Source organism: Monodelphis domestica, chromosome 1, assembly GCF_027887165.1.
Source record: "Monodelphis domestica isolate mMonDom1 chromosome 1, mMonDom1.pri, whole genome shotgun sequence".
Lineage (NCBI taxonomy): Eukaryota > Metazoa > Chordata > Mammalia > Didelphimorphia > Didelphidae > Monodelphis > Monodelphis domestica.
Window position 1 is genome coordinate 158,509,963 of NC_077227.1, and position 17,849 is coordinate 158,527,811.

At 36.9% G+C, this 17,849-nt stretch overlaps 2 protein-coding genes across 8 annotated transcripts in view; one reads left to right on the plus strand and one right to left on the minus strand.

The window, feature by feature from the left end:
- AAGAB (alpha and gamma adaptin binding protein) overlaps positions 1 to 14,521 on the minus strand; it is an 83,800-nt gene extending 69,279 nt beyond the window's left edge. For 2 of the 5 annotated variants that reach the window (XM_007479614.3, XM_007479613.3), the window contains exon 1: positions 14,293 to 14,521. In XM_007479614.3, the coding sequence (XP_007479676.1) occupies positions 14,293 to 14,365 (73 nt within the window). In that variant the 5' untranslated portion in view covers positions 14,366 to 14,521. The remainder of the gene's footprint in view (positions 1 to 14,292) is intronic. The other 3 variants (XM_007479615.3, XM_056808704.1, XM_056808703.1) reach the window with 2 other exon arrangements.
- An 83-nt stretch (positions 14,522 to 14,604) lies between these two features.
- IQCH (IQ motif containing H) overlaps positions 14,605 to 17,849 on the plus strand; it is a 359,480-nt gene continuing 356,235 nt past the window's right edge. For all 3 annotated transcript variants that reach the window (XM_007479608.3, XM_056808700.1, XM_007479609.3), the window contains exon 1: positions 14,605 to 14,736. In XM_007479608.3, the coding sequence (XP_007479670.2) occupies positions 14,686 to 14,736 (51 nt within the window). In that variant the 5' untranslated portion in view covers positions 14,605 to 14,685. The remainder of the gene's footprint in view (positions 14,737 to 17,849) is intronic.

Genomic DNA, 17,849 nt, shown 5'->3' on the forward strand with positions numbered 1-17,849 from the left:
TTCTCTATGATTATCAAGAGCATCACACTATTTCTCCAACTCACGTAAGGATCACAATCTGGGTATACTTGACTCCTCACTTTCTCTAGCTCCCTTAAAATGGCAGGATTTACATAATATCTCTCACACAATGCCATTAGATTGCAAGTTCCTCAAAAGCTGGGGCTGTTTTTGTTTTACTTTATATCCCCAGTGTTCAGTTCAGTGCCTGGCACATAAGAAGTACTTAATACTTGTTGCCTTGGAATTCCTACATGCCTTCATGGATCAGCTCATTTTCAACCTCTACTCACCCCAGGAAGTCTTTCCTGAGCTCCTTAATTATTAGTGTACCCCAACTCCTAAAAATCCTTTGTATTTTCTGAGCTGTGCACATGTTATATTTCCCCAGAAAAGGCAATATCTTTAAGGGCAGACAGGTTTTTTTGTCTTTTAACCCCAGTACAGCACAATGCCTTATATACAGTACAAATAATAATTTTTTTATTTTCATTAGATTTATATATTTGTTTTGCTCCACTAATATGACTACAGCTTACAGTTAAATGTATTTTTAACAGTGAATGATGGCTGCTACCTCTCACCATGAAGGAGTTTAAAGGTGAAAGGGATCTTTGAACTTATTTAGTTCAACAGTCCTATCTAATGAATGAATTATCACCAGCAGAGCTACTGTCCCAATAAGGAACTGTATTATGGGGGCAGCTAGGGAGCTCAGTGGATAAGAGATAGGCCTGGAGATGGGAGGTTCTGGGTTCAAATTAAACCTCAGACACTTCTTAGCTGTATGATCCCTAGGCAAGTCAATAATCCTCTATTATCTAGCCCTTATTGTTCTTCTGCTTGGGAACCCACACTCAGTCTAGATTCTAAGGCAGAAGACTTAAAAGAAAAAAATTGTTACTTCAAAACACAATGCTTTTGGTGTGGAAGAGAGTAGAGCAGAGAAACAAAGGAGACAAAGTAAAAAGCACAGAAGCCATTCTAAAGATACTAAGTTCTTGTCTGGTCTTACTCCCACCCACCCACCCATCCCTAACTCCTTTCATTGGATCAGTCCTTTCCACATTCAAAGCCAAAAGAAAGGAGAAAACAAGCAGGACAATGACAAGAGGTAGAGTCCAAGATTAGGTAAGAGGAAAAGAATAGCTGTCAAAAGAGAAAGAGAAATTAGCAGGGAGAGGAAAAATGTAGATTTGGGGTAAAGGATATATACAATGTTGAAATCCTTTATAAACTGGCAACTCTTTAGTATAGGTAGAGAGAGGCCTTTAAAAACAATAAAGGAGTCATTTCATTGCAGGCATAGCCATAACTTCAGTTACAATTTCACGATCACGAGCGTAACACCTTGAAGCACCTTGCCCCTTCTAACAGTTTGTAGCAGTTGTTAAATAACGGACTATTCCCAGAGGGCTCAGAATAGATCATATTGCAGGCAAGGTAAAGAGACTTTGGAGGCCTTAATTTTAAATGCCAAAACCATCTTTTTGCGATGTTATGCTTGGATCTTTATACAGACACGTCAGGCAATTCCAAGCTGTGATTCCCCTAGTAAATATAATCTATTCCCCTGGTACATATATGTATGTAGTATGTAGTTTTCTCTGTGTATGATAAATCAATCAATGAGGCAGTATTACAGTTGCTATGAGGAAAATAACTTGATTTCCTGACACTGGAACAAAGATCAGCCATAACACTGCATTAACAATGAGAGTGAGGTTTTGATTTTGTTTACAGCATTTAATTACCCTTTCTTCCCTCCCTGGTCACACTTAGAATTCAGATTTTTGCATACCCTTGGGCTTGCTGTGTCATAGCAGAAACTTTAAAAATCTGAAGCACAAGAAACCCAATCAAGAGTCTCTCTGCTTGCTTTCTTCCAATAGACATCTGGAACTAGGCTGTCTTAAAAAGTAATACACATAATTTTTCAAGTGCAGTGCTACAACGTGTTACTATCAATTCTATTTCTTGAAATTTATCTAAGAATTAACCACTTTCTAGAATCAAAATTTACCTAAACTAAAATGGCATTCAACTTATAAAGGACAAGAGGTTATAATCATCTTGAAGGTTTTGAGATCCTTTGGTGAATGATGATTATCTGGAAGCCAGGTAACATGATGATAGAAAGAAAGAGGGCAATTTCATAACTTGATGACAGTTTTTATAAAGGAATCATCACCTAAATAATAAGAGTCTATAAGGAAATTATTTTCAACAAAGACAAGAATACAAGTATTCTGAAGCAAGGCAATCATGGTTAACAAGCAATTTTCTAACAACTTCAGTGAGGCACAGTGATTTGGAAGGTCTGGATCTTGTTCCAGTCTCTTACAACACTTATTAATTGTGTGACCTTGAGTAAGTCATTTCACCTCAAAAGTATGTTCCCCATGAAACTCCCTAACATTTCCCCTTCTAGTCTGCCAAGTCAAGTCAACAAGCAGTCAAAGATTGGTTATAGTCAAGCTGATGGAAGGAGTTTCTCCAACAGATTTCCCCACAATGATTTATAGGACATGTAAATACTTGTAGTACAAAATGAAATATGAACATTTGTCCTATATTCTCCCTGTATTATTACTTAATTTTCTTAAGCAATTTTGTGCAAAGTATCATGAGTGAAGTACTAGGATTTTTTTTAGGGGAGATCTGGCTGGAGGGTCCCTGACCTGTGATTTCACCATTTGGGGCAAAGGAAACTCCTTGACCTGGGAGCATCATGAATTGTTGCATATTGCAACTCTATAAATTATATTTCAGGTTAAAATGTAATTTATAACCTTAGAAAGTTGCCTACATCACTAAATGGCAAAATGACCTGTCAATAGTCGCAGTGGTTTGAAGGCAGAATATGAAATCACAACTTCTGATTCTGAGATCAGTCCTCTAATCAGTATAATTCCTTTCAAGTGTTAGTTTTGGCCTTAAATGAGATTAAATCTTTTGACATTCACCAGATCAGAGATGGCAAAATTTTTAGAGATGGAGTGCCAGACCCTCCCTCCACCTCACCCCCAAACACAAGTGTTGTGCCCGAGACCCCCTAGAGATTGCATGCCGTGCCTCCCCCCACCCCCAACTGAGTATTGGATGTGACCCACTCTTAAACCACACAGGGGAGGGAAGAAGTGCTCCCATTGGCTGCTGGGTGGAAGGATGGATAGTGTGAAAAAAATGTCTGGCACAGTGGAGAGGGGGAGGGGAGCAGCTCCACCTGAATCCCTCTGCCTTTCTAGTAATGAACTCTGGGTGGGGTAGAGGGGCAGCCCATGCCCATAGAGAGTGTTTGGCATGCAATCTTTGGCATTTGTGCCATAGGTTCACCATCACGTACTACACTGTGAACTCCTCTGAGGGCAGAGACTATCTTATCTTTTTCCTATTTTTATGTATCATTTTGCTTAGTGCCTGGAACATAAACATTCAATTTTACTGATTTACTGATTGATTGATTGCTACTAGGGAGGAGATACAATATTATAAAGATATATGTAAATACAAGATAATCTGATGAAGGGGAGAGAGCACCCACCAAGAAAGAAGGAAGAAGGGAAGGCTTTAGGAAGATGGAAACAGAGTAAGGGTCAGAGGAAAGATAGGGATACTCAGAAGTACATCCCACTCCCTTTAACACTTCTATGTTGAACTGAATTTTTATTTTATTAAATACTTCCCAATTACATCTTAACTGGATTCTAACTCCCTTGATTTTGTAGCCTTGCCTCCTTACTTTATTGATAAACAGGATGCCCCAGTGAGATGGGATGACTTGCCCCAGGTCATATGGGGGTCCACTTTATAGCCAAACTCAGTTTCTTACTCCTTATCTAGCACAGCATTTATTAGCAAACCTTTGTCTAATAGGAATCTTCTCTACCTTGGGAACAGATGGAAATGGCAACTTCCTTCTATCAGCATGACAGCATTAAGCTTTGTTTGTTACAAAAGGTTTAAATTTTCCTACTTTATTTTAGAACACACTGACTGATATAAGTATTAATGCTATACTTTCTTATCTATGTGTGTAACTAGTCCTCTAGCTTTAAGTGGAAAGTTAACTCTAAAATTGGTTATTTACAAGTGGACTATAGACAGGATTAAAAAAAAAAAGAGCTTCATAACTTTTGGTTTGTGTTCACTGGCAACAATACAAATGCAATGTTCGTATTCAGAATATTATTCTAACTAGAAAAATTTTATGTGGTATTTAAACTTCTCTTTAAACAGCTGTACACTGGATTTCACTGCTTGAGTGCCATTATTTGTTGAGGAATTATACAGGGTAAGAAGGGAGAAAGTTTCTGAAACCAAAATGACATATTTTCTAAAAGTTTTTGCCATTTGCCACACAAATACAAGCTGAACAACTGTACAAAAATAAACTTCTATGTCTAGACAAATTTTTAGTCATGGAAGATCCAGCATTCATTCTACCTTATAAATGGTTTCACCTGATATGGGACAATAATATAATTTACTGGTAATGTCTTTCCAATATAAAAGGCAATCAACTCAAAATGCCTTACTATTATACTAAAAAAAAAAAAGGATAAATTGAAAACATTTCACATAAAACATGAACTCTTCCTGTTTGCTCTAGGAGACATGATTTCCCTTAAAAAAAGAAAAGGTTAGAGGGCAGCTAGTTAGCTCAGTGGATTGAGAGTCAGGTCTAGAGATGGGAAGTCCTAGGTTCAAGTCTGGCCTAAGACATTTCCTAGCTGTGTGACCCTGGGCAAGTCACTTAATCCCCATTGCCTAGCCCTTACCAATCTTCTGCTTTAGAACTAATACACAATATTGATTCTAAGGTGGAAGATAAGGGCTAATAAAAATAAAAAGAAAAGGTTATTATCAGTCAATAAGCATTAATATTCACCACTGTGCTAGGTACTGACAATACCAAGACAAAAACGAATGACATTGATAATCACAAGGTCATAGACTTTGAGCAGAAACAGAATTTAGAGGTGGATTATTCCAACTCTAGATTTTATGAATAAGTAAACTCGGGTCAATGAGGGTAAACCTCTGATGGTCAAACCAACAATGATAGGAAAGAGATAAGAACCCTGGTAGGGCTCTGACTCCAGGATTCTTCCCACTGTGCCACGATGCTTCCCAATACATTCAAAGCTTGACAAGGAATCCAGTAAAATCTCTCTTAAAGGGGGCAGCTGGGTAGCTTAGTGGATTGAGAGCTAGCCCTAGAGACGGGAGGTCCTAGGTTCAAATCTGGCCTCAGACACTTCCCAGCTGTGTGACCCTGGACAAGTCACTTGACCCCCATTGCCTAGCCCTTACCACTCTTCTGCCTTGGAGCCAATACACAGTATTGACTCCAAGACGGAAGGGTTTAAAAAAAAAATCTCTCTTAAAATCCTAGTAGTATCAAAATGTGAACATTTTGGGAAGCCCCCTTTATCCCTGAAGAGGCTACTTATAGACTTATAATCAATAACTGCCCCCCATCCCCTGATCCACCCACTTTCTTTACTTTTAGAAGGTTGGCGGTTTAAGATCCAAATATTTTAGATCATCAACTAAGAAACTTCATGACTGCAACTCTTTGTAGGCCACTTGGGGTTACTCAAACCAGTCAGCTCTTTTATCTCCTGGAGGAAATAACAGTTCTGCAATACTCATTCTAGTCAAAGTCAAGAGTGGTTCCACAATAAAATGTTACTTTATTTAGGAAAAAAGTATTTCTGTATTCCTGAGGTAAACCAAAAAGAGTATCTGGAGACCCAATGAACAAGCAGCAAGGTTATGCAAGTGAGAAATCCAGAGACTTCTTCCCTAGTCTGTTGCTATGTGATCTTAGCTAAACCATATTCTGGATTACAGAATTTTTCCACCTATAAAATATTTTGAAATCTTTTGTAGGTAGAGACATTCCCTAACTTATGAATATTCAGTTTATATAATGATGGGCTGGCCTGTGCTTCACAACAGGGATTATCCTAAAGCCCAGAATCACCTGTAGTATTCCTAAAAGAGAAAATACTGTATTCACAAGAACATTATTATTAATGATGAATCAATACCCAGGCCAGGTCACAAAAATCTATTTAATCTAGGATATATTTAATAATCCAATCTATAGCCATAGAATCCTAAAATTTGAGGAGTCTAATCACAAAGTACACCTTGTTTCTTTGGGGAATGCATCCTGGTTCTAAACATGCAAGTTACCAACTACAAAACACAAATTAGAAATTTAGCATAATTAAGAAATGATGGGGGCAGCTAGGTGGCTCAATGGATTAAAAGCAGGCCAAGAGATGGGAAGTCCTGGGTTCAAATTTGGTCACAGACACTTCCTAGCTGTGTGATCATGGGCAAGTCCCTTAATTCCTATTGCTTAGTCCTCACCACTCCTCTGTGTTGGAAATAAAACACAGTATTGATTCTAAGATAGGAGGTAAGAGTTTAAAAAAAGAAAGAAATGAGGGCTGATACTTTTGTGCTCATCTTTACTAAAACAAAAAAGTTTTAAGGAGCTATGGTCAAGAAGAAGAAAAGTCAATATATATGTACCTGGTCTAAAAAACTATGAACAAAGAATTACAAAATCTCAAAGCTAATAGGCCCTTAAAGCTCTTTTATGTCATACTCCTTTATGCTACCTATCAAAAAGTATTTTTACCTTCTAAAAAGACTTAAAATATCAATTGTAGGTATTAAGAATTATTGAATAATGTTGTGAAAATAAAAATCCAGATATCCAAGACTAGTGGGCATATACAAAGTCCTATTAAGCATGAATATTCTGAGTAGAAAATTTTTATTTTTCTGCTCAATATTTACAAGGGTTTAAACCACCCTGGAGAAGGAAATTTAAAGCATTTTCAGGATAGGAGTCTTAAAGTTGTCTTTTTTTGAGATTTCTCTAGAATCATCTATTATGGTTCCTTATACCACAACCAAGAATTTATGTAGTTCTAATCTCTAAGGAGTTTAACATGCTTCACATGCATTATCTCACCAATTTTCAAAGCATCCCACTGAGACAGGAAGGGATATGGATTATTACCCCTCTTTTACATATGTACAGTGGTTATACTTGCTAGGCTGGTATGATATATTTAAAAACAAAAAAGATTCCCCAGGGATCATCTTCAAATGGAATTCTTCATACAGTAGGAGATACTGAAAGAAAGGTAATCTTGATATTAATCCTACTGCCATAATGAGCTACACTTGGACAAATCATTTAACCCTTCTATGACTTTATTTCTTCATCTCTAAAATGTGAGGGTGGGGACTGGATCACCACTAATAAATATACTTTCTATTTAGAAAAATCCTCGGATCCTTTATTAATTCCTTACTTATCCAAGAAATCAAAGGAAAAAAATGATTGTGAAATTCTAAAAAAAGCAAAAAAGATTGTCTGGCACCTCTAAAACAGCATATCCTGCAAAGCTGAACCTAAACATCAAAGAAAATATGTGGACATTTAGAAAAAAAGAAGAATTTGAGTCATTCCTCCAAAAGAACCCAGAAGTATGCAGGGTATTCAACATGAAAACTGACCAAACAGGAGAAAGTTAAACAGTCTCAGAGAGAAATGAAAGACGAAGAGTGAAATATTTGTTTTCACATGGTTGAGGCTAGACAAGACCAAGTCTATTCGCAATCTGATTTTTCCTAAAAACAAGCAAAAACCTCAATGGCTGAGAAACACTGAAAATGCAAGTAATCTGAGGAGCAGAAGATATGATGGGATAAATCAGGAGGCTGGGAGGAAGAAGTGAATCAACATTTCAGAAGGAAAAAAATCTCATTCCTCATTAGTAAATCATTACTGGGATAATATGGAGGAACTATTCTCCAATAGGGGAAAAAAGGTTGTTTTAAGAGGCCCAGGAAAAGACTGTCAAGATTCAAGAGGGGAAGTAATGAGAAGAAAAAAGTGGGAACTGAATCTTCAACAAAGAGGGAAGATTTTGGCAACACTAAGAAGTGCTCCCATGGGGGGAGGGTAAGAAAAAAAGTCTTGTAACTGAACTCTAGGATGAGGCAATTCTAACTCCTTATTATGTAGGATTATGTTGTAGGAACTACAGGCAGAGCTCAGAAAAGGTTGATCAAGAAGCCATAGGTTCAGAGAGGATGGTATAACATCAAAAGAAAGAAGATATAAGAAAAAAGCAAGTAAAAGGAGTGGGCCCTAGAATGGGTTGATGAGCACTTCTTACTGTATCCCTCTGCCTCCACTGAGAAGAAAGAGGATAGAATTAGAACAACATTTCTGAGAAAGGGGCATTACATATTAATAGGACTGAACTAGAGATGAGATGGAAGGGCAGGAAAATTAGTTCATTTATGATATTCTCAATTTCTTTTTCTAAGACCAATTCAGTTTTTTTTGTTCAAAGAAATGGAAATTTAAAAAACAATGCAAAAAAAGAGGAATGGCAACAGACTCAAGGCACCTGGGATTGGGTAGGAATGGAGAGAAGAGGCCAGAGTTGGAGAAACATGCAGAAACAAATCACAAAGATTAAGAGCTGACTTAACAGAGGAGGTAAAAGCTCATATAAAAGTATTTAACGGAAGACAATATGAATTTAATAATGATAACTATAAATGTAAATGAATTAAATTCCTCAATGGAAAAAACAATTTAAAATCTCAATAATTTGAAGTATACAAGAAACATTTAAAATGTTCAGACATATGTGGAAGAAAAATAAGAGAGTAAAACAAAACTAAAATGTTCTTTGAAAAACAGATGAAATCATGACTTCAGATAAGAAAATAAAAATGGCAATGTCAAGAGATAAGAAAACTACATTATCCTTAGAGACAAAAAGACAATGAAAAAATATTATTATTAAATATATGTGCACCTAATTTGCCTAGTGTTTAAGTTCCTAAAAGAAAAGCTAAGTTAATTTCAAAATAACATTGACAACATTAACAAAACAGCACTGACAAAATAATATTGAATAAAAGTAGGAGACATTATTTTTTCTCAAATTTGGATAAATTCAACAGAAAGATGAAAAGGAAAATATAAAGCTGAAGAAATTGATGAAAAAACCTAGACTTAACTAACATATGGCCACTTCTGAATGAGATAATAAAGAATGCAAATATTTATCAGCAACCTCTTACAAAAAGAATCAAAGTACAAAGGATTAATAAATGTAAGTTAAACAGCAGAAAAACTAAATATTCTTAAGTTATAATACAATAAATATAAATGAAAAGTAAACAAATAACATTTGGCAAATGAAATGAGAATTTCAATAAAGAAGAAATTATAGATACAATAAATAATTATGTTAAAGACAATAGTAACACTAAAGTCATGAAACTCATGGGATGCAACTAGTTATGAGAGGAAAATTTAAAGTTCTAAAAATTTATATTAATTAAATGGAAAAAAGAGGAAAAATGAACTGAACATCCAGTTAAAACTATAAACTATATAAGTTAGCAAACATAAAACAATTACAAAAAAAGAAATCCTGAAAACTAAAGGAGAAATAAACTTGAAAAAGAAAGATTACAGAAACAATAACATTAAAAGCTATTTTTCACAAAAGTGAACAAAGTGAATCACAACAAATTCAGTTAATAAAGAAAATTATCAGAAACTACTATGCACAATTACATAGCAGCAAAATAGAAAATTTAAAGGAAGTGAGTATATAGCTGAAAATATATAACTAATAAAACAAGAGTTTTTAAACAATCCATGTCAAAAAAAGAAATAAAATGTCATAAACAAACTGCTAAAGGGGAAATGGAAGCAGATGAATTATAAGTGAATTCTACCAAGTATTTCAAAAGAAATTAATGCCTATGCTACAAAAATTACTCTCACAATTAAAGATTAGTAATACTTGACCAAACATTAATCCTAAGAAAAATTTATGATTATGATATACAAACCAAGGGAAACAAAGCAGAGAAAGAACTGTAGCTCAAATTTCATTACTGAACACTAATACAAAATTAATTCCTCTTATGAAAAAGAATTTTAAACTCTTTATTTTAAGTTAATGAATCAAGAACTTAAAGCACCCCTACTTATCACTAACAGAAAAAGCTTTCACCCCCAAAAGCCACAAGCACTGGACAGTGCTAGATAAACTGAAAGGCTGTGATTGGTTCCTGTGAAGAGGTGGAGAGACAGTAAGTGACATGGAAAAATAAATGGCAGGACTGGTGTGAAGATGGGATTAACTCTCCTCTGTCCATTTTTAGATTTAATCACCAAAGGCCCCACTTTTCCTTGGGGAGGTCTGTGACCTATGTGTGCTATAGTGAGTGACAAATCAGAATTAACTAACTTCCCCCTGGGCAGTCCTAAACAAAGCTATAGCTGCAATTGGTCCACATAAAGTGGAAGGAAGGCACAGGAAGTGACAAAAGGAAGGGTCTTTAAACGTGGCAAGAACTTCCTGTGACCAGCTCCTTCACTTTGGAACTTGAAGGAGCTTCGGCTTGGGATCTCTGAATGCTCTTCTACTTTCCCTTAGGACTACCATGTAGGTGAGTGAAAAAGGCTGACTCCATTTCCTGGCTTTTCTGAAGGCACTAGTCTCTGGAGAGGCCCCTTCTCTTGGAGGAGGCCTCGTGGCTAAAGCCCTTGTTTAATTTACCTCTGGGCCCCTTTTGCTAGGGCCTCTGAAGCCCCACATGGTTCAGACCAGGCCAGAATAAATATCTACTCTCATTTCTTTACTTTTACCTCTTTCCTTCCATTTTATAATTAAATTGCTATAAAGTCATTCTGACTTGAGTAATTATTTCTGGCAACCACATTTTTATATATTCAGTACAACCATTTAATTGTTAACTCTTACAATGGTCTGAGACTTTTTCCCTGGACTCATTTTGTGTTGGTGAGCTGGGCTGAAGGGAGATTCTTGGAGGCAGTCACCTTTTCCTGGACTCATTCAGGACTGAAGCTTTCTGCTCTGGAGAGGCTTGCTGGGTGAGTGACTGGGAATTGAAGGAAGAAGCTTGCACTGGTGGAACTCTTGCTGAAGACATCACCAGGACTTCTGGCTAAAGAGATCATCATGATTCCATGTGGAGATTGGGACTTGAGGGAGCCCTTGTCAGGTAGTGAGCTGAACTTTTTCAGATCGCAATTAAAGGGTATCTAACTAGACAGTATTTTCTAATTTCTTTCCTACATCTCTCTTTTTGCTATATATTAAATAAACTAAATTGTTAAGAGCTACTAACAGACTCTGACTTGAGTTAATATTTTATAAATGGCAACCACACCAAACTCTTTTAAACTCAGATATTTGTCAAACCATTCATTTTAACCCTTATACTCTCAAAGAGACTACAGAAAGAGATCCAGAAAAATACTTCACTACAACTAGTTTAAAGTCATATCAGGGTTGCAAAGATGGCTTAACAATAGAAAAATAATTAATACAATTAATCATTTAAAAAGACAAACAAGAACCACAAAATTATTTCAATAGATGCAAATCTTTGACAAAATACAGTATTCATTTGTTTTTTTAATAAAGGCTAAATAACAGATATAAATGGGGTGACTATTTTATATAATTAAAAACATATATGTAAATTAAGAGCCTTTATTATTTGCAATGTTAAGATATTATAAGTTTTCATAGTAGAAAGAGGGGCAAAATACGGATGTTCCTTTTCCCTACTCCCATGTATCACTGGCTTAGAAATGCTAGCTAGAATAATAAGACAACAGAACAAGATTAAAGCTATAAATATCAAGATATAAAAGGCAAAGTTATCCCTATCTGCAGATGGCATGATGATGTACAGAGATTCAGCAAAGGAGCTACAGTAGCTAATTGTTCAAGTAAATGTGTTGGTTACCAAAAAAATTCCACAAAATCATTAGGATTATAGTACTAGTAGTAGTACGGCTAGCTAGCATTTATTAACTGAGCTTTAAGTCCCTTAAACTGTGACACTTAGCTGTCTATTTTACCATATTAGCAAAAGTCAGAATGAACTGTTTAAAAATCCCAGGAAATGTATCTATAAAATTATTTAAAGTATTTGATAAATACAATATATAAATACAACCACAACACGCTCTTTTTAGACATAAATGCATTAGATTTAAATAGTTGGAAAAATTCATGTCCCTTGCATTGGCTGTACTGATTTAAAATATAAAAAAAAGAATACTTAAATTTATTTTCAGATTTAGTACTACATTGATTAAATTACCTGTGGTTACACTAGACAAAATTTAGTTATCTGTTCTATTTTGCTGTTTAATGCTTAATGATTTCAACCAAATAAGTTTTATATCTTCTATGAGGCATTCTGAGTAGAAGGCATATATGTTGCTGTGAAGTAATCAATAATAGAATGTTTTGTCTAATGCCACAGGATTCTGTGTCTTCCAGCTAGTAGTTTGGTTTCTTTGTTCCAAAGCACTCTAACTTTTCTATTATTTCATTGTAGAAAATTTTCTTTTAAAATATAAAGGAGTTCTAAGTCTTTAATAAGATAGTGAAATAAGCTTTGTCTTTATTCATTTTTCTCATTTTTCCCCATGAGAATCTAGATTGTTCTTCCAACTAAATTTTGTTCAATTCTGATCTGCTATACAGATTATATATGTATATATATATATATATATATATATATATATATATATATATATATATATAGAGAGAGAGAGAGAGAGAGAGAGAGAGAGAGAGAGAGAGAGAGAGAGAGAGAGAGATAAACATACATACTCACACACAAATACAACTACATGTATGTGTGTGGCACAGTGGATAGAGTACTTGGCCTGAAGGCAGGGAGACTCATCAAATATGGCCATAGATACTTCTTAACTGTTCCACCTTGAAAAAGCCCTTTAATCCTGTTTGCCTCAGTTTCCTTACCTGTCCAATGGGTTGGAAAAGGAAATGGCAAACCAATCTAATTATCTTTGCCAAGAAAACCCCAAATAGGGTCACAAAGAATGCAACTTGATTGAACAAAATATATGTCCTCATTTCTGAGTCTCAGTTTTTTCCTCTCTAAAATAAGATTGAGTCTTACCCACTCTAAAATTAAATGATCTTACAAATAAGCAAAAGCTTCTCTTAACTATGGATGTAAAATGAAACTTCCCTCCTTGCTCATTCTAAAAACATGACAAGCATTTAAAAATTCAGGTAACATATCCTTTAGTAGCTTATTGTTAATGTATGATATAAGATACTGGCCCAAAATTAATTTGTGCCAAAATGACAGTTTCTTCAGAAGTTACTGTCAAAAGGAAAATTTTATTTATGTTCTTTGGGTCATCCAACTTGTGCTACTGATTTTGATTTGCTAGATTTCTGACTATCTAGTCTGTTCTATTAATCTTATTTTTGTTTTTAACCAGAGCCAAATACTTTTGCCATGTTACATCGTTTGAGCTATTAAGGATGGCAATGAACTGGTTGGAAGGAGGCAATCAGACTAACTGTGTGACCTCAGATATGTCAAAATCTCCCTAGATCTAGGTGGTGCAATGCCTACAGAGTACCTGGAGTCAGGAAGACGGGAGTTCAGATCTGCTTTCACATACTAGCTGTATGATCCACATACTACCTGGACAAGTCACTTCATCTATGCCTTAGTTAACTCATTCCTAAAATGGGCATAATCGTACCTACCTCCCAGGATAAACACCAAGTGCTTAGCCTGGTGCCTGGGACATAATAAGTACCAAATAAATGTTAATTATGAATACTATTAAGATAAGCCATTGGAAAGTTCCCTCCAAACCTAATATTTTTAATCTTTGAAACTCGTCCTCTTCACGGAGCTCCTGCAGATCAAGATGAGGACTAGAAAGCAGTACTCTTGCCCAATTACCTCTCTTTATCAATGGTCACTTTATAGTTTCATTAATTAAGGAGTTGCTTCAGAGCAGGAGGCAACATCACCACCTTAAAGTTGAGGAAAGGAAGAGCCAATCACAGCTCCGAGCAAAAGAAGAGTTCCCCCCCCCCCCCAACCAGGAGCTTGGGGGTGGGGCCCGTCTACTACCTCTCCCCCGAACGACCTCTTCCCCCACTGGCCCCACCCCAGGGCACGAGAAAGGAGGAGCATCCAGGACACCGTCCCAATTGCCCAGAGAGAGTGCCTCCCTAGGCCTGAGCTGAGAGGCGGGTCAGGAACTCTGGACCGGCTCCTGGGCCTGGGCGAGGTAGGTTCCCTCCAGGGCAGCAGAGGTAGTCAGGGCCCAGGCCAGAACCCATTTCAAATCTGTACCGCAGGAGTCTCAAAAGGAAGTCCGACGGCCCGGTTACTCACGTTGGACCAGCCTGTCCCCGGTGAAGGTGGAAGAACAGCTGGTGACAAGAGCACAGGGCACGCCAGCAGCCATCGCTGCCTCGTCCTAGCCACCTCGCTCCTAGAGTTACTTCCGCTCTGGACCGCACCACCTCCGAAGCCGCGCGGGGGAGTACGGAAGAGAAAACTACAAGAGCTCAGGGACAGCCCTCCAAAAGGCAGGGGCTCGCGACCCCCGCAGAAGCGTGAGAGTCCACCGTCCAAGCTCCTCCCTTACGCTCCCCCCTTTCCGGTGGTGGTTTCGAACCGTCCTGGAAGCGTGTTTCGTTGCCATGGGGATGAACGCACTTTTCTTATTCCCCCAAACTCTGGGGAGTCTCCTCAAAGGCTGATTCCATCTTCGATCCCTTTACCATGGCCGAAGAAAACGAGCAGCGTGATCCTATCGGAGCCATCTTAGTGAAGGTGCTAAAAGGTTTTCTTCCGTCCCCCTCTTTCCGCATCCCTATACTCTCCCCGGTCAGTCAGCGTTGCGCTTCTGGTTTGATTCCCTGGTTAGTGCAACCCCAAGCTATACTGACAGGCCCCACACTGATGCTGGTGTAACATCTCCCCAACTACACACACAAACACACGCATAATCTCACCAGCTGGTGTAACAACTCTCCAGCTACACACAATCTCACCAGCCCCGGTCCACAGACTTTATTGTTTAAAAAAAAAATTAAAAAGGAATGCTTTTGTAAACTTCAAAACACTATATAAAAGTGAGTATATAAAAAGGAGTAAAAAGGCATTTCCAACGGGGTTTGCCGATAGTCATGTTAGAAAAGGAAAAAAATTGATTCTTTTTCCCTTTCTAATGTTGAGGGGGGAAAACTTTATTAAAAATTGAAAAGAAAATCTCTCCTTTTGCTAAGTTTTTACCCCTCTGCTCCAGGTCCCTAAGCTACCCACCTAGAAGAATACACACTTAAAAAGAGGTGAGGGATCTAAAGGAAATAGAACAGCATAAGGTGCTGCATTGTACAAGATAAAAGAGCTAAGGACCACTAGTTCCCACACTCAAAAGTCTTATATTCTGTGGTAGAAACAACATGTAAACATAAAAATAAATTAAAAATAAATACAAGACACATTTGGAGGAAAGAGGAACCTACTAAGAAAGATCATATAACTTCTAGTTAATAGTAACACCAACAATAATAATAGCATTTATATAGCACCTACGATTTGCCAAGCACTGTACTAGGCACTTTACAACTATCTTGCTAGGTAGACGTTATATTTCCACTTTGCAATAAAGAAAACTTCCTTTAAGTGACTTGAAGAGTAATCTGTAGTCATAGTCACAGCCACAACGAAAGTCACTTCCAATTCAGCTCAGACTATATTAGTAGTAGAAATTACAATGCTTCCCTTATAGAAAAACTACTAAATGAAGGGTCACATTAGGGAAACATTCAGGAGGAAATGATGTAATAAAATTCAAAGGCATTATAGAATTTTAGAGTTGGAATACCAGGACTTCCTAAGATGTTTTTGTTTTTGTTTTTGTTTTTATGAGTGTAATGGATCCTTTTTTAGCTTTCTGTTGAAGCCTACAGATTCCTTTCTCAGAATTATGTTTATAAATGCATAAAATAAAAAGCACAAGATGACAAGTAAAGCCAATGATACTGAAATGTCTTTATCAAAACATATATTTTTCAAAAACTGAAGTTCATAGACCCCAAGCTTAAAATAACCATGTAGCACAATCTCTTTATTTGGGGATAAAGAAACTTATGGCCAAAAGATTTAGTGATTTACCTGGTCACAGAGCAAATTAGTGGCAGACACAGTGGTAAAATGCAAGTCTTATATGCAGCACCAGCTTTTTCCACTAACCTCTGTTGCTCAAATGTTAGCCTGTTGAACTCAAGCTGATCTTTGTTCCCAAAATGTCTAATTTAGTAAGCATTCAATAGACACAGAATGAAATGAAACTGAATAAGCTAGTAGAGTATAATGAAGAGTAGTTCAGCCTTAGAATCAAAAGGACTTTGGTTAAAATTCTGCCTTTGACACATACTAATTAAGGGATCATAAATCATTTCTTTAGCTTCTTATTATCTCCAGCAACTCTTTAAGATTAAATTATAGATGAATGGCTAAGTTAATCTTTTATTGGAGGGTATTTCCCATATGGGGACTTCCCTACACTAATGAAATCACAGGACTAGACCAAAACTAAACAAAGATAAAACAGTTCATTTGATCCTATATAATATGTTTATAATGTAAAATGATCATAGGTTTCCATATAACTTGATACTTGGCATGTGGCATAATGGATAGAGTGCTAAACTTTAGAGTCAGGAAAATGCCTTTTATAATCCCACCTCTGATGCTTATTAGTTTTGTGGATTTTCTGAGCCTTAGTTTACTCATCTGTAAAAAGAGGTAGTTCCTTCCAGCTCTAGTGCTATTCTCAAAAATGCTAGCATTTTGGGGCAGCTGGGTGGCCCAGTGTATTGAGAGCCAGGACTAAAGACCGGAGGTCCTAGGTTTAAATCTGGCATCAGGCACTTCCCAGTTGTGTGACCCTGGGCAAGTCACTTAAGCCCCATTGCCTAGCCCTTACCACTCTTCTGCCTTGGAACCAATACACAGTACTGATTCCATGATGGAAGGCAAGGGTTTTTTGTTGTTGTTTTTTTAAATGCTAGCACGGATCTTTCTAAACATGGAGACATGATTGACTTTTCTTGTCTTATTCAACCCACTATAAGATACCTCACAAGCAGTCCAGTTATAACCTGAAGATCCTCAATAAAAGGGAATTCACTACCTCCTGAGGCACCCCATTCTATTTAGATATACTTCTGATGGGAATTTTTTCCTGGTATTTCCTAAATTTGCCCCTTACTACCAATTTCTCCTAGGCCTGCCTGCCCTCTGGGGACAAACAGAACATTCTAAACTGTAATAATTAAAATAGTTGAGGCCATAAACTGTGGCAGTTAAAATAGTGGAAGACTTAAATTGTAGTAGATAAAAGAGTGGATGAGTAAATTGTGACCGCAGAAAATATGTTTTCACTACAGTGTCTTGTTTTTAAATCAATATATAAGGTGGTCACCAGGGAAATATTCCCAATTATGAAATATACTCAAGTCAACCGGGTTTTATAGAGATTTTAATTAGTTAATACAATGAGGAATTAAAGAGAGAGAGAATAAGAAAAGAATAAGTATGAAGGGCCTTAAGCCAACATGGCCTAGACCTGAGTCTTAAGAGAGAGATCAGTCAATCCTTAATCACTCACCACAAGATCTGTACAAGCAAGGATTCAGAGGGACAGTCTCCTCAGAGGGAGTTCCAGCCAGAGTCAGCCTCCTTCAGACTGTCTTCAGAGCCTCCTTAGAGACTCTTTATTTTTAGGAGACTGTCATCTCCTTATATAGGGAATTTTTTCCTATGTCACCTCCCCTAAGTTCTCCCATCTACCAATCACAGTAGACGTTTTTCAAAGGACAGACCATTCTTAGTTCACACCTGAGTAGACTAATCTTTTGAGTAATTTACACCAGGAA